The following is a 17673-nucleotide window of genomic DNA, read 5'->3' on the forward strand; positions in this document are numbered from 1 at the left end:
CTAAATCGCACTCATAACTGCTTCCGAAACAGCAAGTGAATTTAGGTAAGATAAAAATAAACCCCACGGAGATAGCAAATGGGTTGGAAAGGATAAGGGCCCGGCCCAGCGGTGCAGAAGGCTGCTTGAATATCGGCCTGTTTGCATAAATGCTTTTCAGTTCAGCAGTTTAAATTGGGGGAAAATGGTGCCGAGCGGCAGGCATGGCCTTCGGGTCACTCCTCCAGCCTGGCAGTATCTATTTACACGAAAGAGATCAGGACCCAATCAGAGAGAAGAGCACCGCCATCAGGCACTCAGATACCACAACAATGGATCCAGCCATGGAACAGAGCTCCTATGGTACCTAGATGTCTCTTGTCTGTCTCTAGACTGGTTCTACTGCCCTTGGACGGTCTGACTGGATCATCGGTATTTGTTCAATGTTGGTTTTATTCTCCAGTGCAAAAAAACATGCTTGAAAACGGGAACAGTTTAGTGCCCAGTTTTTGACTGGAACACTCAGTCGAAAAGGGACCCTGGTGGCTCCAGTCAGCACAGCCGACCGGGCCGTTAAAAGTCCGGGGAGCGGTGCTGTGGAGCTAAGGCAGGCTAGTCCCTACCTGTCCTGGCCTGTCCTGGCACTGCGCTGTGCCCCGAAAGCGGTGAACCAAGTGGCTCTGCACGCTGCCCCCGCCCCAAGCACTGGCTTCCCACTCTGATTGGCCAGGAACTGCGGCGAGAGCAACAGGCGCAGAGCTGCCTACTGCACCTCTGCCTAGGAGCTGGACCTGCTGGCTGCTTACAGGGTGCAGCACAGAGCCAGGGCAGACAGGAAGCCTGCCTTAGCCCCCCTCGCTGCGCCACTGACCGGGAGCCACCGGAGGTAAGCCTGAGCCCCGACCCCCCCAAACCTGGAGCCCTCTCCTGCACCCCAAACCCCCCATCCCAGAGCCTGCACCCCCAAATAGAGCCCTCACCCCAACCCCCTGCCCAGAGCCCCCTCACACACCCTGACCCCCTCTCTCTCCCCACCAACCTGCAGCCCACCCCACACCCGGAACTCCTCATCCCCAGCACCACCCCAGAGCCCACACCCTCAGACAGAGCCCTCACCCCTTCCTGCAACCCAACCCCCCTACCCCCCAAATACCTGCCTCAGCCCAGAGCTCCCTCCTGCACCCTGAACCCCGCATTTCTGGCCCCACCCCAGAGCCTGCACCCTCAGTTAGAGCCCTCACCCCCTCCCGCACCCCAACCCCCTGCCCCAGGCCAGTGAAAGTGAGTGAGGGTGGGGGACAGCAAGCCACCAAGGGAGGGGGAATGTAGTGAGGAGAGCCTTGGAGAAGGGGTGGGGCTAGGGCGTTCGGTTTTGTGCAATTAGGAAATTGGCAACCCTAGTTACTTGGTCCATGTAGCAAAAACGGAGATTTCTCCCTCTGTTATGAAGGCAGATATTTAAATGGTCCCTTCTTGCTTGATTACTCCCTTGATTCCTTGGTAGCATCAAGGATTTGTATCAGCACACTTCTGGGAATAGTAGTTGAGCTTTTCAAAGTCATCTAAGGGCTTTAGCTACCTAAATCCTTTAGTCGGCTTTGAAAAATCCCAGCGTCTATTAGTCATCTACTGCTGCAGGGCCACAAGGACGGCACACAAAGCAAGCTGCGTAGGACCTATATAAATAGCTTTTTAAATAAAGATTTCTCGGTGACAAAGTGCTGGGTTGGATTTTTCTTTTATGTGACTATTTAAAGCCTGGGGAACGTTCCCATTTTGGGCCATAGCCATTTTAACGTTAAAGATCCCGATTCAGCAAAACATTTGAGCATCCGCTTAATGCTAAACACAAGTTTGAGTGCTTTGCTGAACACGGGGGAACTTAACCCTAAGCCTGTGCTTTGCCGAAGTGGGGCTAGAGAATGGTTGTGACTATGCTGTTTAAAATGTGTGTCCCTTTAAAACAGGAGAGAAAGAGAATACTGTAGAGTACAGCTGAGAGAAATCAGTCTGCAGGCCCAATCCTGCTCTCGCTAAAGAGGACGGTAAAACTCATCAGCTGCACACAGAGCAGTCTCAGGCCCAGTATGAACGCATATAGTTGGTTTCTCACAGCCAGACATGACGTTGTATGTCTGAGTCAGCAGATACAGATGTCAAACACCCCCTCCCACACCCCCAAACGGACAGACGTTTAAATACACATTGCACGTTCCTTCTACAGCGTACAGCCCATGTGCATTCTACTGCAGGCTAGAACACGTCACCCAGGTTTCCTTTGACTTTGACAGCCAAAACGCGGGTAGTCACGTCTTCCAGCAGACAGGCCCAGCGACTTTCCGAGCAGCCCAGCGAGGTTCGTAGAATGCAGAGACAGGTTTCCTCAGCAGTGTTTCTGTGAGACGACTGAGGTACTGAAATATTTTAGCCCCCCCACCCCACCCCCGTGCTCTCTTTGGGGTGGGAGAAGTATATCTATGGGCTGGATCCTCAGTTGGTATAAAAGTCAACATAGCTCAGTTGAAAGCAACGGAACTCAGCTGAGGATCTTGTCCCATACACGAGAGGGTTACAAAGCCAATCCCTACAGAGCTAACCGCACTGAACAGAGCATGGCAGACAGCTGACAATGGCTGGCGCATATGCACCCTTACAGTTATTGCTGGGTCCAGATGAACCTATCTGCTTGGATTTTCCCCACTAAAATAACCCTAGAACCATTTTTTTTTAAAATATTTATTGGCTGCTGGCAATCCTGTAGACACTGGCTACCTACCAGTCCCTTGACTACTAGCCCCACAGACTGTAGTAACAAATTTCACTGAGCTTACTCTCTCAGTGGTGAATGCTATACTTGTTGATTCCTATCGGACATACCTGTCAAAGCCAAGGCCCTAACACAATGTTCATGCCCTGCATTTAGGTGCTCGGAACAGTATGTAGGGGCAATTGGACATCACTCAAGTCCAACTTAAGCCCTGTTTTGGAGACTTGAGTCATGCAGACCTTGCGTTGGCCCTGTGTGCAAGGACGAATGGTATCCCTACTTCCAGATTTCAGTATCCAAGTGCAGGCTTTGGACATCCCAGCAAGGGGCGTACGTTTGAAAACCGTGCTCCTCATTATGCAATCAAGTATTAAAATTGCAGCTCTTACGCAATCATTAGTATTCTCATCTTCTGCTGGGTAGCAATAGGAGGGCATCTGATGTCTCACTCAGACTGAATAATCAGAGGATAGTAAACTGACATGAGCTTGCTAGATCCTTTTTGCCGTAAAAAAAAAAAAGCCCAGAGCTGAAGGCTCATAAGAGCCCCTCTCCGGCGGCTAACAGCACGTTCCTCTGTGAATCAGCCACCCCTGAGACTTATAAACTTGTAGCCAAGCGTAGCAAAATCCTCATAAAATGGCCTAACAAACACAACGCAGTTCTGGCATCTACACCGCCAAGCTAATCCCCAGCTGGGCAGGAAGGTATCTTGCACGGTAAGCCTTGGGGAAGATTGCTCAAGTCACAGGTTCTGTATCATTGCCAAGCCGACCACAATCCGACTGCAGAGCTGGGTACTGGGCCGAGCAAACCAGCTATGCAATGAGGGTCTTTTTCAGCGCAGCCCTGAGAGCAAGTCACCTGTGTGCAGGATGGAAGGCATCGAGAGGGCCGCACATAGATACAACATGCAGCAGATTGTAATTAAGAACTACAATTAGCCAGCTGCAAAAGGGCCTTTGTAGCACACTGATTAAGAGAAACGCAGAAAAGGAGAAAGAATGTAAGGGGTGTGGACTGAGGGATAGGGACTCAGGAGATCTGGGGTCTATTTCCACCTCTGACACTGATCTGCTCTATATCTCTGGGAAAGCCACTTCACCCTCCGTCCCTTTCCCTTCCTACCCTTTGCCTGTCTCATCTATTAAGACTGTAAGCTATTTCAGGCAGGGACCATCTCTTACTCTGTGTATGTAGGTGTATGCATTGTGCTTAGTACAATGGGGCCCAAATCTTGTCTGATGCCACCAGGCACGACCATAGTACAAATAAATAATACATTTGAAAGAAAAAAATGATCTTCTAGATCAATGGATATCAAAGCAGGCTTAAAACTGACCCTTCCAAAAATCAGACAGACAGACTTACTCAGCAGAACTCTTGCCTATTGTTAGTAATGTACCATAGACAAAAGGATGCACTCAATTCTTTTGTTATACCACCACATTTATCCCTCTCCTATGAATTATATGAGATTTCCTCCAGAGCTCTACATACAAATTCACCCTGATGCTTTCTTTAGAGGGTGGGACAAAGTCTTAAAAAATTCCTTGAACATTTCTGAAGTTCTCGTGCAGTTTAATTTCCTTCCCCCCTCTCCCCCCCAGACTTGTGGCCCTCAAAACATTCAAAAATAAATGGGGTGGAGAGAACGGATCTGCAGATCACAGGGCTTTGAAGCAAAGGTACAATTCTGAAATCCTTGCAAATTAGAAGAACACCCCCTAAAATGCAGAAACATCAATCCGCGGCAACTGAAAATATAATCAGTATGCATTTGTGCAGTTTGCAGTCTCAGGCAAAAGAGAGACCCTCATAAATTTCATTAAGTCTTGCCACTGACAACCTGGATGCTTCTGGGAAGAACTACTACAGGCAAAGCTTAGAGTAGAAGGGTAACATTTTCAATAATGGGTATTTAGATGCATCATAAGCAGCCGGATTTTTACAGTGCAGAACGCTATTGGAGACCCTCGGTGCCTGAACTTCTGAAAATCAGGCCACGAATCTTCACGCCCAACTCCAGCCCCTGGTTTTTGAAAATCGTGGCCTAACTGAAGAAACATGCCCACGCAATTCTACTTACTTAGTCTGGGCCCAATTCTACAAAGGTAATGCACATAGGTAACGATATTCAAGCAAGTAGTCCCACTGGTATCCGTGGGACCACTCATACTAGTAAAGCTAGTCACACGTGAATATGCATGATCGCACCCTTGCAAAGGCATAAATTCTTTAAAGGCAGAGTTTGAGTCAATACCTCAAAACTAGAGAGTATTGGGGAGTGGGGGGAAGAGGCAAACTCCTGTACTGTCACATACTCTGATTTTGTTTGTAGGCACGAGGCCAGGACTTTCCAGCTGTACTCACATGCCAGCTAAAGCTAGATCCCAGCCACCGCGCAGCACACGTACACAGACCAACCTACCCAGGACACCACTCTTCCATTGAAGCATGGTAGCTTTGCATTGTCATCCGAGATCTCCTCCTTCACCACCCTGAAAAATAAAACCATCAAGAGCTTGTATCAACATCAGATCCAGGTGGGCAGCGTTTAACAGGTTCTAATCCATGACATCAAGACAATTTTTTGCTCTGATCATCCCAACGTAGCACAGAGACCATAAACTATAAGTAATGCTCCAATCCTTTAGAGGGCATAATTGTACTCCTTTGCTTTTTGTTCTGTTCATCTCCTAAACTATCTAGTCCTATAGAGGGAATGCTGCTGGTTCGGATGCATTTCCTGTTCTATTACTCTGCTGTATGCCATACATTTCATCCAGAAGAGGGTTATTCATCTTCTGGACAAAAAATGCTGGCCAGGTCAATGAATGGCTCTGGTGGGCAAGCTGTCAACTCCCCTCTGGCTGTGGAGTCCAGGATGTTCAGAGGTGAAGTCTCAGTAAAGGTTTATTTCAGCTGGGGATTTTTGATCTTAATGATCGTTGAATCTGGGAGAAAGGCCACCATGAGCATCAAGATGTGACGGCCACTGGCTATAAATGAATCTCAGTAGGTTGCAAAGGGCTAGACACACATTTTAGTTGTAGTTGGGTTTTTGAGAATCAGAAGCACCAAGCAGGATCCAGTAGAAAGAGCGAGATTCAAAGCCTACTGAAGTCTTTTCACTGACTTCAAAGTGCTTTGGATCAAGCTCACAGAGAGAACACCAGACTCATTTCACATAGGCCATAGTGCATCTCCTTCCAGTTACTACTGACACTGAGGGTGACCAGATGTCCCGATTTTATAGGGACAGGCCCGATATTTGGGGCTTTTTTTATTTTATTTTTTTAAAATATGGGCTCTTATTACCCCCATCCCCTTTCCAATTTTTCACACTTGCTATCTGGTCACCCTACTTACATTATAACCTAGAAGTGAAAGCTACTCCAGTATGCACCTCCATACATTGCCTGTGCTACCCCCTTGCTGCACCCTGAAGCTGTTCCTGCAATAAGGTGGCTACTCTGCACACAGCAATTGAAGACAAAGTTATGAACACTGACAATTCATTTTTTTCACCTTTATTGATCTGCCCAAGTTATATACAAAAAAAGGAATGTGTATGAAAAAAAAGACACAGTAGACAGACAGTGGAGAGAGACAGATCCCAGGTCTCCGGAAGGACTTCAGAGGGGAACTCTGTGCAGGCAGAAGCTGCAGAATCAGGCCCAGAGGTGGTGGGATCCTAATGATTTTCACATCAGTAAGTCTCCAGCACCATGCCGGTCAAGCCCCCTTCTAGTGCAGAGGGAAAGAACAGTAAGGAAGCAGGTGGAGGTAGGGCGTGAGGGGTACAGCTGTTACAGCTAACGATAAAGGAAAGCAATGCACCACATGTTGGGTCACATTTCCCTCCTTTTACAACCCAGCCTTCAAATCCTCTGAAAACAGCAGGTGGAGAGTTATCAGCAGTGACTGTCCATCTGCCAGAGAGAACGCCAATCACTTTCTCAACTCTGAAGTCTCACTCCTGCCTTGCCACTAGGACTTACAGTCCAGTACAGCCTCTAGGAGCGAAGCCAGGTCAGGGCTCCGTTGCGCTAGGTGCTGCTGGCACAGACAGCGCACACTGAACGCTTCACAATTTGGATAGACAAGCCAGAGGAAGTTCTTAAATCCCAGTCTGTGAAATGGGGATAATAGACTAATCTTAAGGGACTCCTCTGAGGTCACACAGGTAAGTCTGAAGCAGAGCTGGGCTTTGATCTCAGACCTTCTGCAGCACCGCAGTCCAGCCCCTTTACCCCAAGGCCATCCCTTCCCCTTCACTTCACTCCACCCTTCACTCCACTCTTGGATCATCATTTTTCTCTTGCTGCTAATAAAGTGCTGGCTTTCCCCCTGCTCCTCCACCCCCCAATTTCGGAAGTGTTCAAAAAGCTGCAGCCTGCCCCAAGGGGGATATGGATGAGTGCTAAGGTGCAGCTGTAGCTTGGGAGTTCTTTTCCCTTGCAGAAGTGTGATGCCAAAGCTGTGTGATCTTCGGAAGGAGACAAATGAGGAGTTATTGTTAATCAGCTGGATGGAGCTCCGAAAATGCTAGGGAGCAGAACGGAGCATTGCCCCATCTCTCAGGCTGCTGCCGACAGCAGCCGGAACCACAGAGGCTGTGCAGTGGGAGAGATATTACCCTTCAGCTCCTCATTCTGCTAGCAGCACGGGCTGGCACAAGAACAAAGGCAAGATCCCAGATCTGAAGAGGGTCAAGATTTCATTTATTTTTGGAGGTCCAATTCAAGCATCTCAACTCCCAAAGGAGGAGCGGCACTGCCGTACGCCATGCCAGCTACGCATATGTCTGCTAGCAAGAGATTAAGTGTGTCAATTTCGTTTTCCGTGGAGCAGCCCCTAGTTTGCTTTCTTAAAGACACCCCACCCTCAATTAAAAAACCCACGTCCCCCAAAAGCTTCCTTTTAGAGGAGCAACCCAGTTCGCTTTCACAGAATGTTTATTTCCATGTCGTTTGATTGTTGCTTTATAGCTGTGTAGTAAAACAGCAGCAAACCTGTTAATCAAAAAGGTGACTTGACTCATCTAGTTGTCTTCCCAGAGCCTCCGACATCCATCCTCCCACCTAGCGATTCACTCCACAGAAGGCACGCTTTGCTAGTGGGAAGGCAGGCTCAAAACAGCTGTTAGGCTCACGCCTGCTTGAATGAACGCCTCTTCCGTCTGGGGACCAAATGCCTTGACCCTGCAATCTCTCCCTCCCTCTCTCCTTCAGCCTGTCTAAGCTCCTGCTGCCCAGCCCCACTTCCTCTCCTGAATGCAGTCAGGATCTCCCCACTTTCTTGCACCTTTATCCCGGCTTTGTCCTACCTCGGCTGACCCTCATCGCCACTTGCAGCCACCTTTGCTCCGCCCCGGCAATGTTCAGTCTCCCCACCCTCTCTGGCTCGCTCCCCGCTCCATTTCTGCTCCATGGTCGGCTACCAAGGAAAGGACTATTGTGTCTGAAGAAAGGATTTGAATGAACTGAAGGAGATGGGACAATGTTATACCAGGACAGAGGATCCCTGGCACCCAAACCCAGGTGGTTTTAATATACCAGTGGAGAGAGGGGTTGTGCCAGGGCTAAGGGAACTGGAGCAAGGCCCAACGGATCCATTGCTACACAGATTCACCTCAGAGAGGATGCAGTAGGGCTGCTGTTCCTCCTCCATCCCCCACATGCACCCTTGCAGTACGCGACCCAGCTATTTGGACGAGGCTCCTGGTCCCTATTCATCATTGGTTCCCGGCCAATGGGAGCTGCCGGGGCAGCGCTTGGGGCGGGGGCAGTGTGCAGAGCCCCCTAGCTGCCCCTACACATGAGCTGGAGGGGGAACATGCTGCTGCTTCCGGAAGCTGCGCTGAGTGGGGCAAGACCCTGAACCCGCTCCCTGGGTGGAGCGCCGGAGTGAGGCAAGCCCCAGACCCCACTCCCTGGCGGGAGCTCAAGGGCCAGATTTAAAAACATCTAGAGAGCCAGATGCAGCCCCCGGGCCACAGTTTGCCCACCCCTGCTCTAACCCCATGCAGGGGCATTGATTCACATGCTGACTCAAGAGAAAAATCACCCACCAGGATCAGCACCATTACTGCTCACTCCTGAATTCTCCTTAGGGGTCTCCCCATTCGAGTACTGACCACACACACAGATCCCCGTAACACAGCCTTCATCCACATATGCAGCTCCCATTGATGCAGCATGAGCAGTGTGCACAGATGGAGGACACTGGACTGCCATCAAACCCATTCACAGTTAAAAGGGCGGCAACCGTTCCAAACAGTGTCACACTGGAAATGAAAATCAACAGCCATGCCAAAAGGCTTCCTGACATCAGAATCCGGATTCTGAACTCTCCTCCCCTGAGGGTAGCAGAGTAAAGGTCACAGTCCTCCCGATTTGCTCCAGCTTCAGAAAGCAGAGTCAGGACCAAAGATTTTTAAACCTGCTCTCAAAACGGTCCTCAATTATTCACTCAACTCTGTGTAATCTCCAGCTGTTACCACTGGAGTGTTTAACTTTTAAGGAGTTTGCTTGTTTGTTCTAGCGGTCCAACGCCCCAGAAGCACAGGGCAGTGGGAGAAGATTGCTCACAATCTTCGGGCAACCCACTGAATTTATTTATTTATAAAGTAGTAAATACAAACCAGACATTCAAGTGACACTACTAGGAAGAAAACAAACATGCACTCCCAAGCTGGGCTCAGTTCCAGGGGTTCCTTTCCAAGGGCTTCGTTCCACATTTTTACCCCTTACATTTTGCATCCGAGGCTTCTCGCCCCTTGAATTCCGAGTTGAAACAAGCCCTCAGATTCAAAGCAAAAAACTCAGCCAGAAATGAGGTTTGGGGTCAAAGTCATGTCAAATCATCACATTCTTCATGCCTTCTGCCCAGAGCCAAGGTTAACTCAGGTTAACTCAGGAAGTATGTGCCCAATCCTCACCGAGGAAGGATGGCCTTGTGGTGAAGGGGACTCAAGAAATCTCTGTTCAATTCCCAACTCTGCCACAGACTGTGAGGCCGCATGCAAGTCATGCTCCCTCGCTCTCAGAGTCTGTAAATGGGTAACAACATTCCCTTTACGTGTTTAAGTCAAGCCCTTTGGGGTAGGCACAGGAATGCCAAAGTGCCCGTAATCAATGCACTCTCCCCCTTGGCAGAGAAGAGATTGATCTGGGTTCACAGGCAACGAGGTCTATATCGAGGCTGCTGCACACTGATGGTAGTTCTCCCTAGCTCCCACACTAAATAAAATAGCTTGTACTGCTGAATAGCACTGCACACAGCCTCCCTAAATCCTGGCCTGGATCCACAGTGATGGAAGAGACTGTTGACTACACTGCAGTCAATACCTCTGGAGTCATCCAGATGAATACTGCAGTATCTAAATCAGCTAGTGGTTCCATACTACTGGGAGTAATTAGCAATTGCCTTGAAGCTGTGTGTTCGCAACAAATCCTCAGTGAGCCAGCTTCTAGCTCTACTAAACAGTTACAGATGTCATCTTTCAACAGGGTACATTCAACTAGGTTTTTATGACTGTTGCTTTAGGCTAGAGAGAGTTCTCACTTAAACAAGATAAGATTAAGATTAAGGAAGCCTGAGCTCTGAAATCTCATCACCTTTCCCACCACTCTCCAATCCCAGTCTCAAAAACTGCAATCTATCAGAAACCGCTCTCAACCGTGGAGGCAAAGCAGGCAGGGGTCCCTGAAAAGGCCAGCAGAAGAGAAGTTTTAAAGAAGAATGAATTGTTTGGGGGGGGGGGGGAAGGGGGAGTTAAGCAGAGTGGATAAAAATTGATAATTTTTTTTCAGATTTTTATTTTAATTGAATACTTTAAAAAAAATAAGCCTGTTTAAAATTATATTTGAAATTATGACAACCTGTATCAAGGCCCAAATTTACTATAACCTATACAAATATTTTAAATTAAAATTTCAAAAGTAACTTCCAAGCAGTACATGTTTGCTGCCAAAGTTTTAAAGAAAATCAGACCACTGCACCAGTGGAAGTCACTGGCTAAGTACCTGGAACCAGAGTTTGTTGAAGTGCTACACCAGCTTTTGGCAACAGTAGCCTCTTCTGCAGATGCAAAGAGAATATTTTCTTTTTGTCAGTTTATTCATCTAGTTCAGTTCAGTGACTATTCAGTCACAGTTCAGAAACTGATTGGGAACTGAAAAAGCAGGAAAGCTTGTTTTCCTCATCCAAGCTACGAATAAAAACTAGGTATGAGGATGAGATCTACCAATTCTAAAACTTGAAAGACATGGTGTCCAGAAACAATTCGTTCAATTCACTAACTACTGATCATACTTCCTTTGTTTAATAAGTTCATTTGAAATACAAAAACATGTTTTGACAAGCTTACTTTATTCCTTTATTTATCCAGCACAGTCAAGGGAGTTTTATTTAAAAAACATTTTAAAGTTCTGTTCTTGTGCATTTTTAATTGAATTATAATTCCTATCCAAATGCAGCTTGACACTAATCTAGAGTAAAAAAAAACAAAATCTAGTAAATAAGAAATGAGTCATTCACGATTTTCTACCATAATAAAAAAAGTAAATATTAAGAATCTGATAAATGCAAGTTAAACTATATAATTCCTTACATAAACGTGTGGAGATATAATATATCCTCCTAGTTAGGAAAAAGTACCAAATTTAGTGTAGAAGGCTCTATTTAGTTGTAAATCAACTTCTTTTAATAATTACCAACCAATGAGAATCAACGTTTTTATAGTTTAAAATAGTTTCTATAGTCTAAAAATTACAAATGCAAAACAAGATTAAAATCATTTAAACTGCTTACTGATTTGAATTGTGAATAAAATTGGTGATTTAAATCAATCCACTCTGTTTTTAATATACTGAGATCTTGTACCATGAGTGCTTAAGTTTTGAAAGGGCTTAAATGTTTTGGTGAATCGAAGCCTGAATGTTTAGAGTTTTCAGTCCAAAAATGCAATAAAAATGCATCACGGAACTTCCGGGTTAATTTGGCACAATGATTTCACTTCAGATTTGCTCAAAATTCCAAGACAAGATATTATATCATAGTTACCAGCCTTATACTCTCATTCAGTCCTGAATCAGAGCCAGGCTGGGTTCTTTCTGGCTCATGCCTCACTAGTAATAATGATTCTGCAGGCCCAGTTCTTCCCTGCGTTACAACAACTCTGCAACCTCACGGTCGTCAATAGGATCAAAGAGATGAAATCCGGGGCAGAATTAGTTAGCAGGAAACTGCGATTTAAATAACTGATTTAAATCTTGTTTTGCATTTGTAATTTTTTTTGTCACCTTGAAGCCTAGTAAATTTCAATACACTGTGGTTATAAGACCACATTTTCCATTATTTATGTTTCTCTCTCCTCAGTTGCTGTGTTAAAGACCCACGTGAACCATGGGGAGATGGACTATACTGTGCTGTCAGATGAACAAAATCAACAAAGGGGGGAAAATATTTTCTCTCTCTAATCTCTGTTAGAAAGATCTTACTACCTTCCTTTGCATCCAATGGCTGGAAGTTGAAGCTAGACAAATTTCGATTGGAAATAAGGTGTAAATTTTTAATGGTGACAGTAATTAACCATTGGAATAATTTACCCAGGGTCACTGTAGATTCTTCAGTCGCTGATTATAAAATTAAGATGGGATGTTTTTCTAAAAGCTCTGCTCTAGGAATTATTTTGGAGAAGTTCTCCGGCCAGTGCTATGCAGGAGGTCAGATGAGTGATCACAATGGTCTGTTCTGGCCTTCGAATCTATGAATCCATAGATTTCAAAGCCCTTTGTGTGCAAAAAAAAAAAAAAAAAAAAAAGGTAAGTATCCATTTCTCCTTTTTTTACATGGTTTCTTCAGTGCTGGTAGGCAACACATTTACAGTCAGAAGCGCACTTTTAAGCAGGCTGGGTCCCTTCACATTACTAGAATGGACATTTTAAAATTCCAATTGAGAGTTTATTTCTGTGTTTGCACTTTCCATTGTCCAAAGCAGAGAACGGATTCTTCGATTTCACTTTGCTTTTGGTTATGGTCAGCATCCTACAAACAAGCATCAAACTGCAATTTTGGGATTGCAAACACTTGTGCTGGGGGAGGGGTATTGGCTACAGAAATGCTTCCAGTGGAAAGTCAAGAGACTCATAGAAATTTCTATTACTCAGTTTTTGTTTAAAATAAAACCCTACAATTTGGGCCAAGTTTTGATCTGACAGCATCCATTTAATTTGGAAAAGAATAGGAACCCATTGTGGATCTGATGGCAAGTTTGGGCATAGGCAGACCCTACAGCTGGCACAGAGCCCCAGGGATCTCCACCCAAATTCAGCAAAGCATTTAAGCAAATGCTTACCCTTATGCACGTGGCTTCAGTCCCATTCAATCAGATTTAAGCACATGCTTCAGTGTATTGCTGAATCCTCACTGAGGCTCTTCATAGATCCAGCTGCAGGATCAGGACTTAAGATGCTGCAATAATTTTATGCTGGCAGCTACGTCTTAAACTAGAATGGCAATTTTTGGTAAGGAAGTGTCATTTACTAGGAATTCTACCCCAATTCTGCACATCCTTATGCACTAGTTTACTCTACTCATGTGAGCAGAGCCAGAGAAGTCAGCAAGGCTACTCACACAAGTAAATTTAAGCCTGTTTGGGTTTACAGTACTATGGCTCAAGTGTTTGACCTTTTGGGGCCACCCACTAAGCTCAGGGGTGTGGTAAGGGTCACGTGTTGGGAGGTGGCGGGTTATGTTGTTCATCAAGTCCCCCCCCAATTGCTACATTTTCCAAAGGCTTCATGGCTATCAGGGTCTTTTTAAAGACCACCGGAATACGTGATTTCCCTGCTACTCAGCACAGAACGCTTCAGCCGTACGCTTGCTGGAAAACAGATACATCAAAGCTCCCACTTCCAAAACAATGCACTTTTGCACAGGCTCTGCTGGGAAAGGGCTGCCAGCTCTGCTATAGCTTGAGCCATCGAATACGGCCCCAGGCTATGAGGCAGGAGCATGGCAGCCTGTAATTCCCGGCTTGCTCTGGGTAGCAGCAAACAGTGCCAAGAATATCAAATGCTGCAGCCGCCGCTAATTCCGTAAATCATTCTTTGTGCGGAAGAGGCAGGTCTCGGTTCCCAGGAGGCGGTGGCAGTGGGCCGAGGGAGGGAAGGAGAATGAAGCACCTGGGTTCATTCATTCAGTTTGGGGACCTCTTTGAAAGCACAAATCAGTCAAAGGCCCCTTACGTGCCTACACAAGGGCGGAGGTGCAGGGCTCACGAGAAGGACGCATGTCAGCATCTGGGGAGCACTAGAGGCTGCTCTTGCTAACACGCAACAGTGGCTCAGCATCTTGGGACTTGCAGGATCAGGCCCTGAGCGACAGGCTCGCTTCCTAAGCCCGGTTGAGGCCGGCACAGCGAGGAGCAGCAGAGAGGCTGGGCAGCTTCTCGTCTGCCAAAGGACTCCTGCCAAGCAGCTGGGACAGGACTCCTTAAGTCAGACTGCGGGTGTGGGGGGGCAGCTGCACAATGGGGGGAAAGAGTAGGATGCTCCCCCCTCCCCCTGCAGCCTGCCCTATGATAATGGCATCCATCAAGCCAGGGCCACTTGGCAGCTGGAAAAGTAGGTCCTCAGTCCTGACTCTGAAATGGGTATTTGCCACCTAAGCCACACCCTGCAGCTGGATAGAAGTCAGGTAGGTGCAGTGCTTATTACTGCTAGAGCAAGCATTTGCCAGACTGCGATCCTGCTATCCCTCTTTATTCCAGGTCTTCTATGTGCCCCTCGAGGCGGAAACTCTCCGCCAGGGACTGTCCATCAGCGTGTGTATTGCGCAGTCATCACTGAACAAACAATGAGCAGTAATAAAACGAGCAGGTTCCTGGAACATGGGCTGCAGGTGTCCTGAGTACAGCTGTCTCCTGGAGGTGACCTGAGCGTGTCCCAGCAGCGCATCCAACCCTTCCGGTGCAGGGGCAGGGCACCCCTCAGGAAGAGTGAGCTGGAGAGAGAAGCTCGTGCCAGTATTTTAGATTCACAATAATTTTGCCTTGTCCTGATACCTGTCAGCAGAGGTGAACTTTTAAACCTCTCCACCCACCTACTAGGTAGGTCAAGTGAAGCGCAGAGCGGGGCAAGGACTCACCAGCTGAGCCAGGAACAGAACCCAGGAACCCCCAAGCACTTCTGCTATGGAAAGTTTAGAGCAAGCAGGCACTTTCTCTACGGCAGCTTCTCCAAGGGTCACGTTCTTCCCAGCGTTCCACTGGGAGGAGATTTAAAAACCAATTCGTAAATGGAACCATCAGTCCTGGTAGCAGAAACCACCCTCCTTCCCTCGCACCAGTCCCCAGGTCCTCCCCTTCCCATCTAGGTTCCTATACCCTCCTTGTGCCCACCCTCTCTCCCCTTCTGACTTGCAGCAGAAGCTCCACCTTGAAAACACTCAGAAGAATCTGAGGCCAAGGAGGCATGGCCAGGCAGCGCTGCACGGCCCTGCCCCAGGGGCAGGAGAGCCAGGCTCCGTGTCCGGCTCCACCACAGATTTCAGGTTCTACTTTCCACTGGCCGTGGTAGGGCTTCGAGCAGCCCCCCACCTCTGGCTCTGAGGGGAAGGTGCATTGACTCAGGTTCCACCGGGACTGGGCAGAGACTGCTGCTGAGCCCCGACTGAATTCAAGCCGCCTCCCCTTGACAGCAATGATGGGAGCACCGCCCACACTCACCCAGGGGTTAATGCATCCTCAGCCACAGGTGACCACAGGCCTTGCACAGGGTGACTCAAGCCTTCCCGCGTGGGACCTTGGGCAAATCTCTTCCCAGCCACCCGACTTCACAGGCCTCAGTTATGAAATGCTTGAAGATCCTCAGAGAGAAGGGCAAAGCAACAGGGTAATTTGTCCTAAATTCAAAGCCAATTTGTCTCAGAGTCAGTAAGATGACAGAACTGGAGACAAGCTCATTGAAGCGCGGCTTTTAGCAACAGAAGTTCAAGCCGCAGCTTCTCACGGGTGCCCACTTTGATTCCACTTACGAAGCAGTGGGTTCCCCCCACCCCAAGCAGCTGTTTAAATTAGCAGCACAGTCTGCTAATCTGTGTCATGTAAACCAGCCCGGAAGTTATCTATATTAACCCACTAGATGTTTTGGCAGCCCTTGAGTCTACATCTCAGCCCAAGCAGCTTTAAAGCCTCCTAACTGTGCTGTAATTTGCTTCGATCTATACATTAACATGGAACTAGGGGCCAGATTCTCAGCTGTGGAAACAGAAGTTGCTCCATTGAAGTCAGGCATTCCACTGAAGTCAACTGAGCTCTACTGATTTACATCAGCCAAGGATCGGCCATTACACCTTTAAATCTGCCCCAAAAGTTTCCCCAGATTACCTAGTACGTCGGTCTTGTTGGACCAATCTGCAAGGATTAAGACCCCAAGTAGAATATAAACCCTGCAAGACAGCAAGGCTGCCGTGAGAGTCTCTGGCGGGGAATAGCACCAACAGATAGGAAATTGTGTCATCATTGCGGGGAGCCACTCTAAAATACAAAGAGCACGTCAGTCCCTGTAAGGACAGAACGTATTTCAGAGTGCACACAGCAAACCAGGAGCAAACCATCACTGCAGCCAACCTTCCCGAGTCTCTTTAAAAAAAAGTCTCACCCCACTGATCACATGATGGGTTGGGAGTACTCGGAACGGAATTCAACACAGCTGCTCTAAAAATAGGTCCCTTTCAAAGCTGATTAACATTTCTGTTGGAATTCTTAATGAGAATTAAGACTATATTTTCGATAGCTGGGGCCTCCACACAAAAATATGTTTGTTTAACCATTCCTCCTTGGGAAAGAAAACAAAAAAACCCTCACAAAAATCATGCCACCCACGAAATTAGCTGATGGGGTCTGGCCGGGACACAGTGTTTATTCTGGAAATAGACTAGAAGGGATGGAATCTTTTTGCCAAGCAGGATAAACACCATGCTGCAGTGCAGCATCAGAAGGACCCTGCTCAACACAAAAGATCCACAGCCTTCTGTGATGCTGGAAAAACCTTAGATCTCAGTCGCACCCCGCTGAGTTACCGAGCGGGAAACTGGGTTGAGCTGCAGAAGCTTGCGGAGGTAGATCCGCAGGTGCCTCTCTGTAAAAAGCTCATGCAAATGACTCCCTAGCCTAGGGATCTTTCCGCTCAATGCGGTAGAGTCAGAAGGGCACCTATGCACCATTTTTGAGCAGTTAAAGAACTATTATACTTTGCATTTCCATACAGGCTCCTGTATGAACCAACACTTGCATAAAGCCATCATGAACACACATTGGCACACAACTCAATTACTATTCAATTAACACACCGCAACAGCAGAAAGTTGGTACTAAAATCCTTTTCCTACCGCTTCCAAAGCGGAGGCCTCTACCACTGGACCTTAAGGCGAGCTCCCTCAGCTGACAAATAGTAGGTCTGTTATCCTCTTCGTGGAGTCAGCCACTAGAGGCCATCACCACCCAGGCATAAAGCACATTAAAAACTTGCCCCTTGACTTCGTGTTTCCCAGCCTGGGGTTAATGAAGAGACCATCCTGAGAACATCTCTGATTAGACCCATTCTTAGAGGTCCTATAAAAAGTTCAAGGACAGACCTTATGCATTGGGCATTCAGGGAAGCTGCTTCTTTTAAGCAGAGTTTAGGACCCCATCAGAGGGTCCTAACTCTGAAAAATCCACAGCCCTGAGCAACAGTTATACTGACCTTAACCCCCATGTAGACAGCGCTACATCAACAGGAGAACTTCCCCTGTCGATATATTAATCCATCTCCCTGAGAGGCGGTAGCTATGATTACAGGAGAAGTTCTCCCATCGACACAGTGCTGTCTACACAGGAGGTGAAGGTCGTTAGAACTAAGATGCTCAGGGCT

The 17673-nt window shown here is 47.3% G+C and overlaps 1 protein-coding gene across 5 annotated transcripts in view; it reads right to left on the reverse strand.

Moving 5' to 3' along the window:
* DVL1 (dishevelled segment polarity protein 1) overlaps positions 1-17673 on the reverse strand; it is a 175661-nt gene that overhangs the window by 94642 nt on the left and 63346 nt on the right. For all 5 annotated transcript variants that reach the window (XR_012665431.1, XM_048825160.2, XM_075121092.1 and 2 more), the window contains exon 2: positions 5178-5247. Coding sequence is in view for 4 of the 5 variants with exons in the window: in XM_048825160.2 (XP_048681117.2) it covers positions 5178-5247 (70 nt within the window). In the remaining variant the exon portion in view is untranslated. The remainder of the gene's footprint in view (positions 1-5177; positions 5248-17673) is intronic.

Source organism: Caretta caretta, chromosome 18 (assembly GCF_965140235.1).
Source record: "Caretta caretta isolate rCarCar2 chromosome 18, rCarCar1.hap1, whole genome shotgun sequence".
Lineage (NCBI taxonomy): Eukaryota > Metazoa > Chordata > Testudines > Cheloniidae > Caretta > Caretta caretta.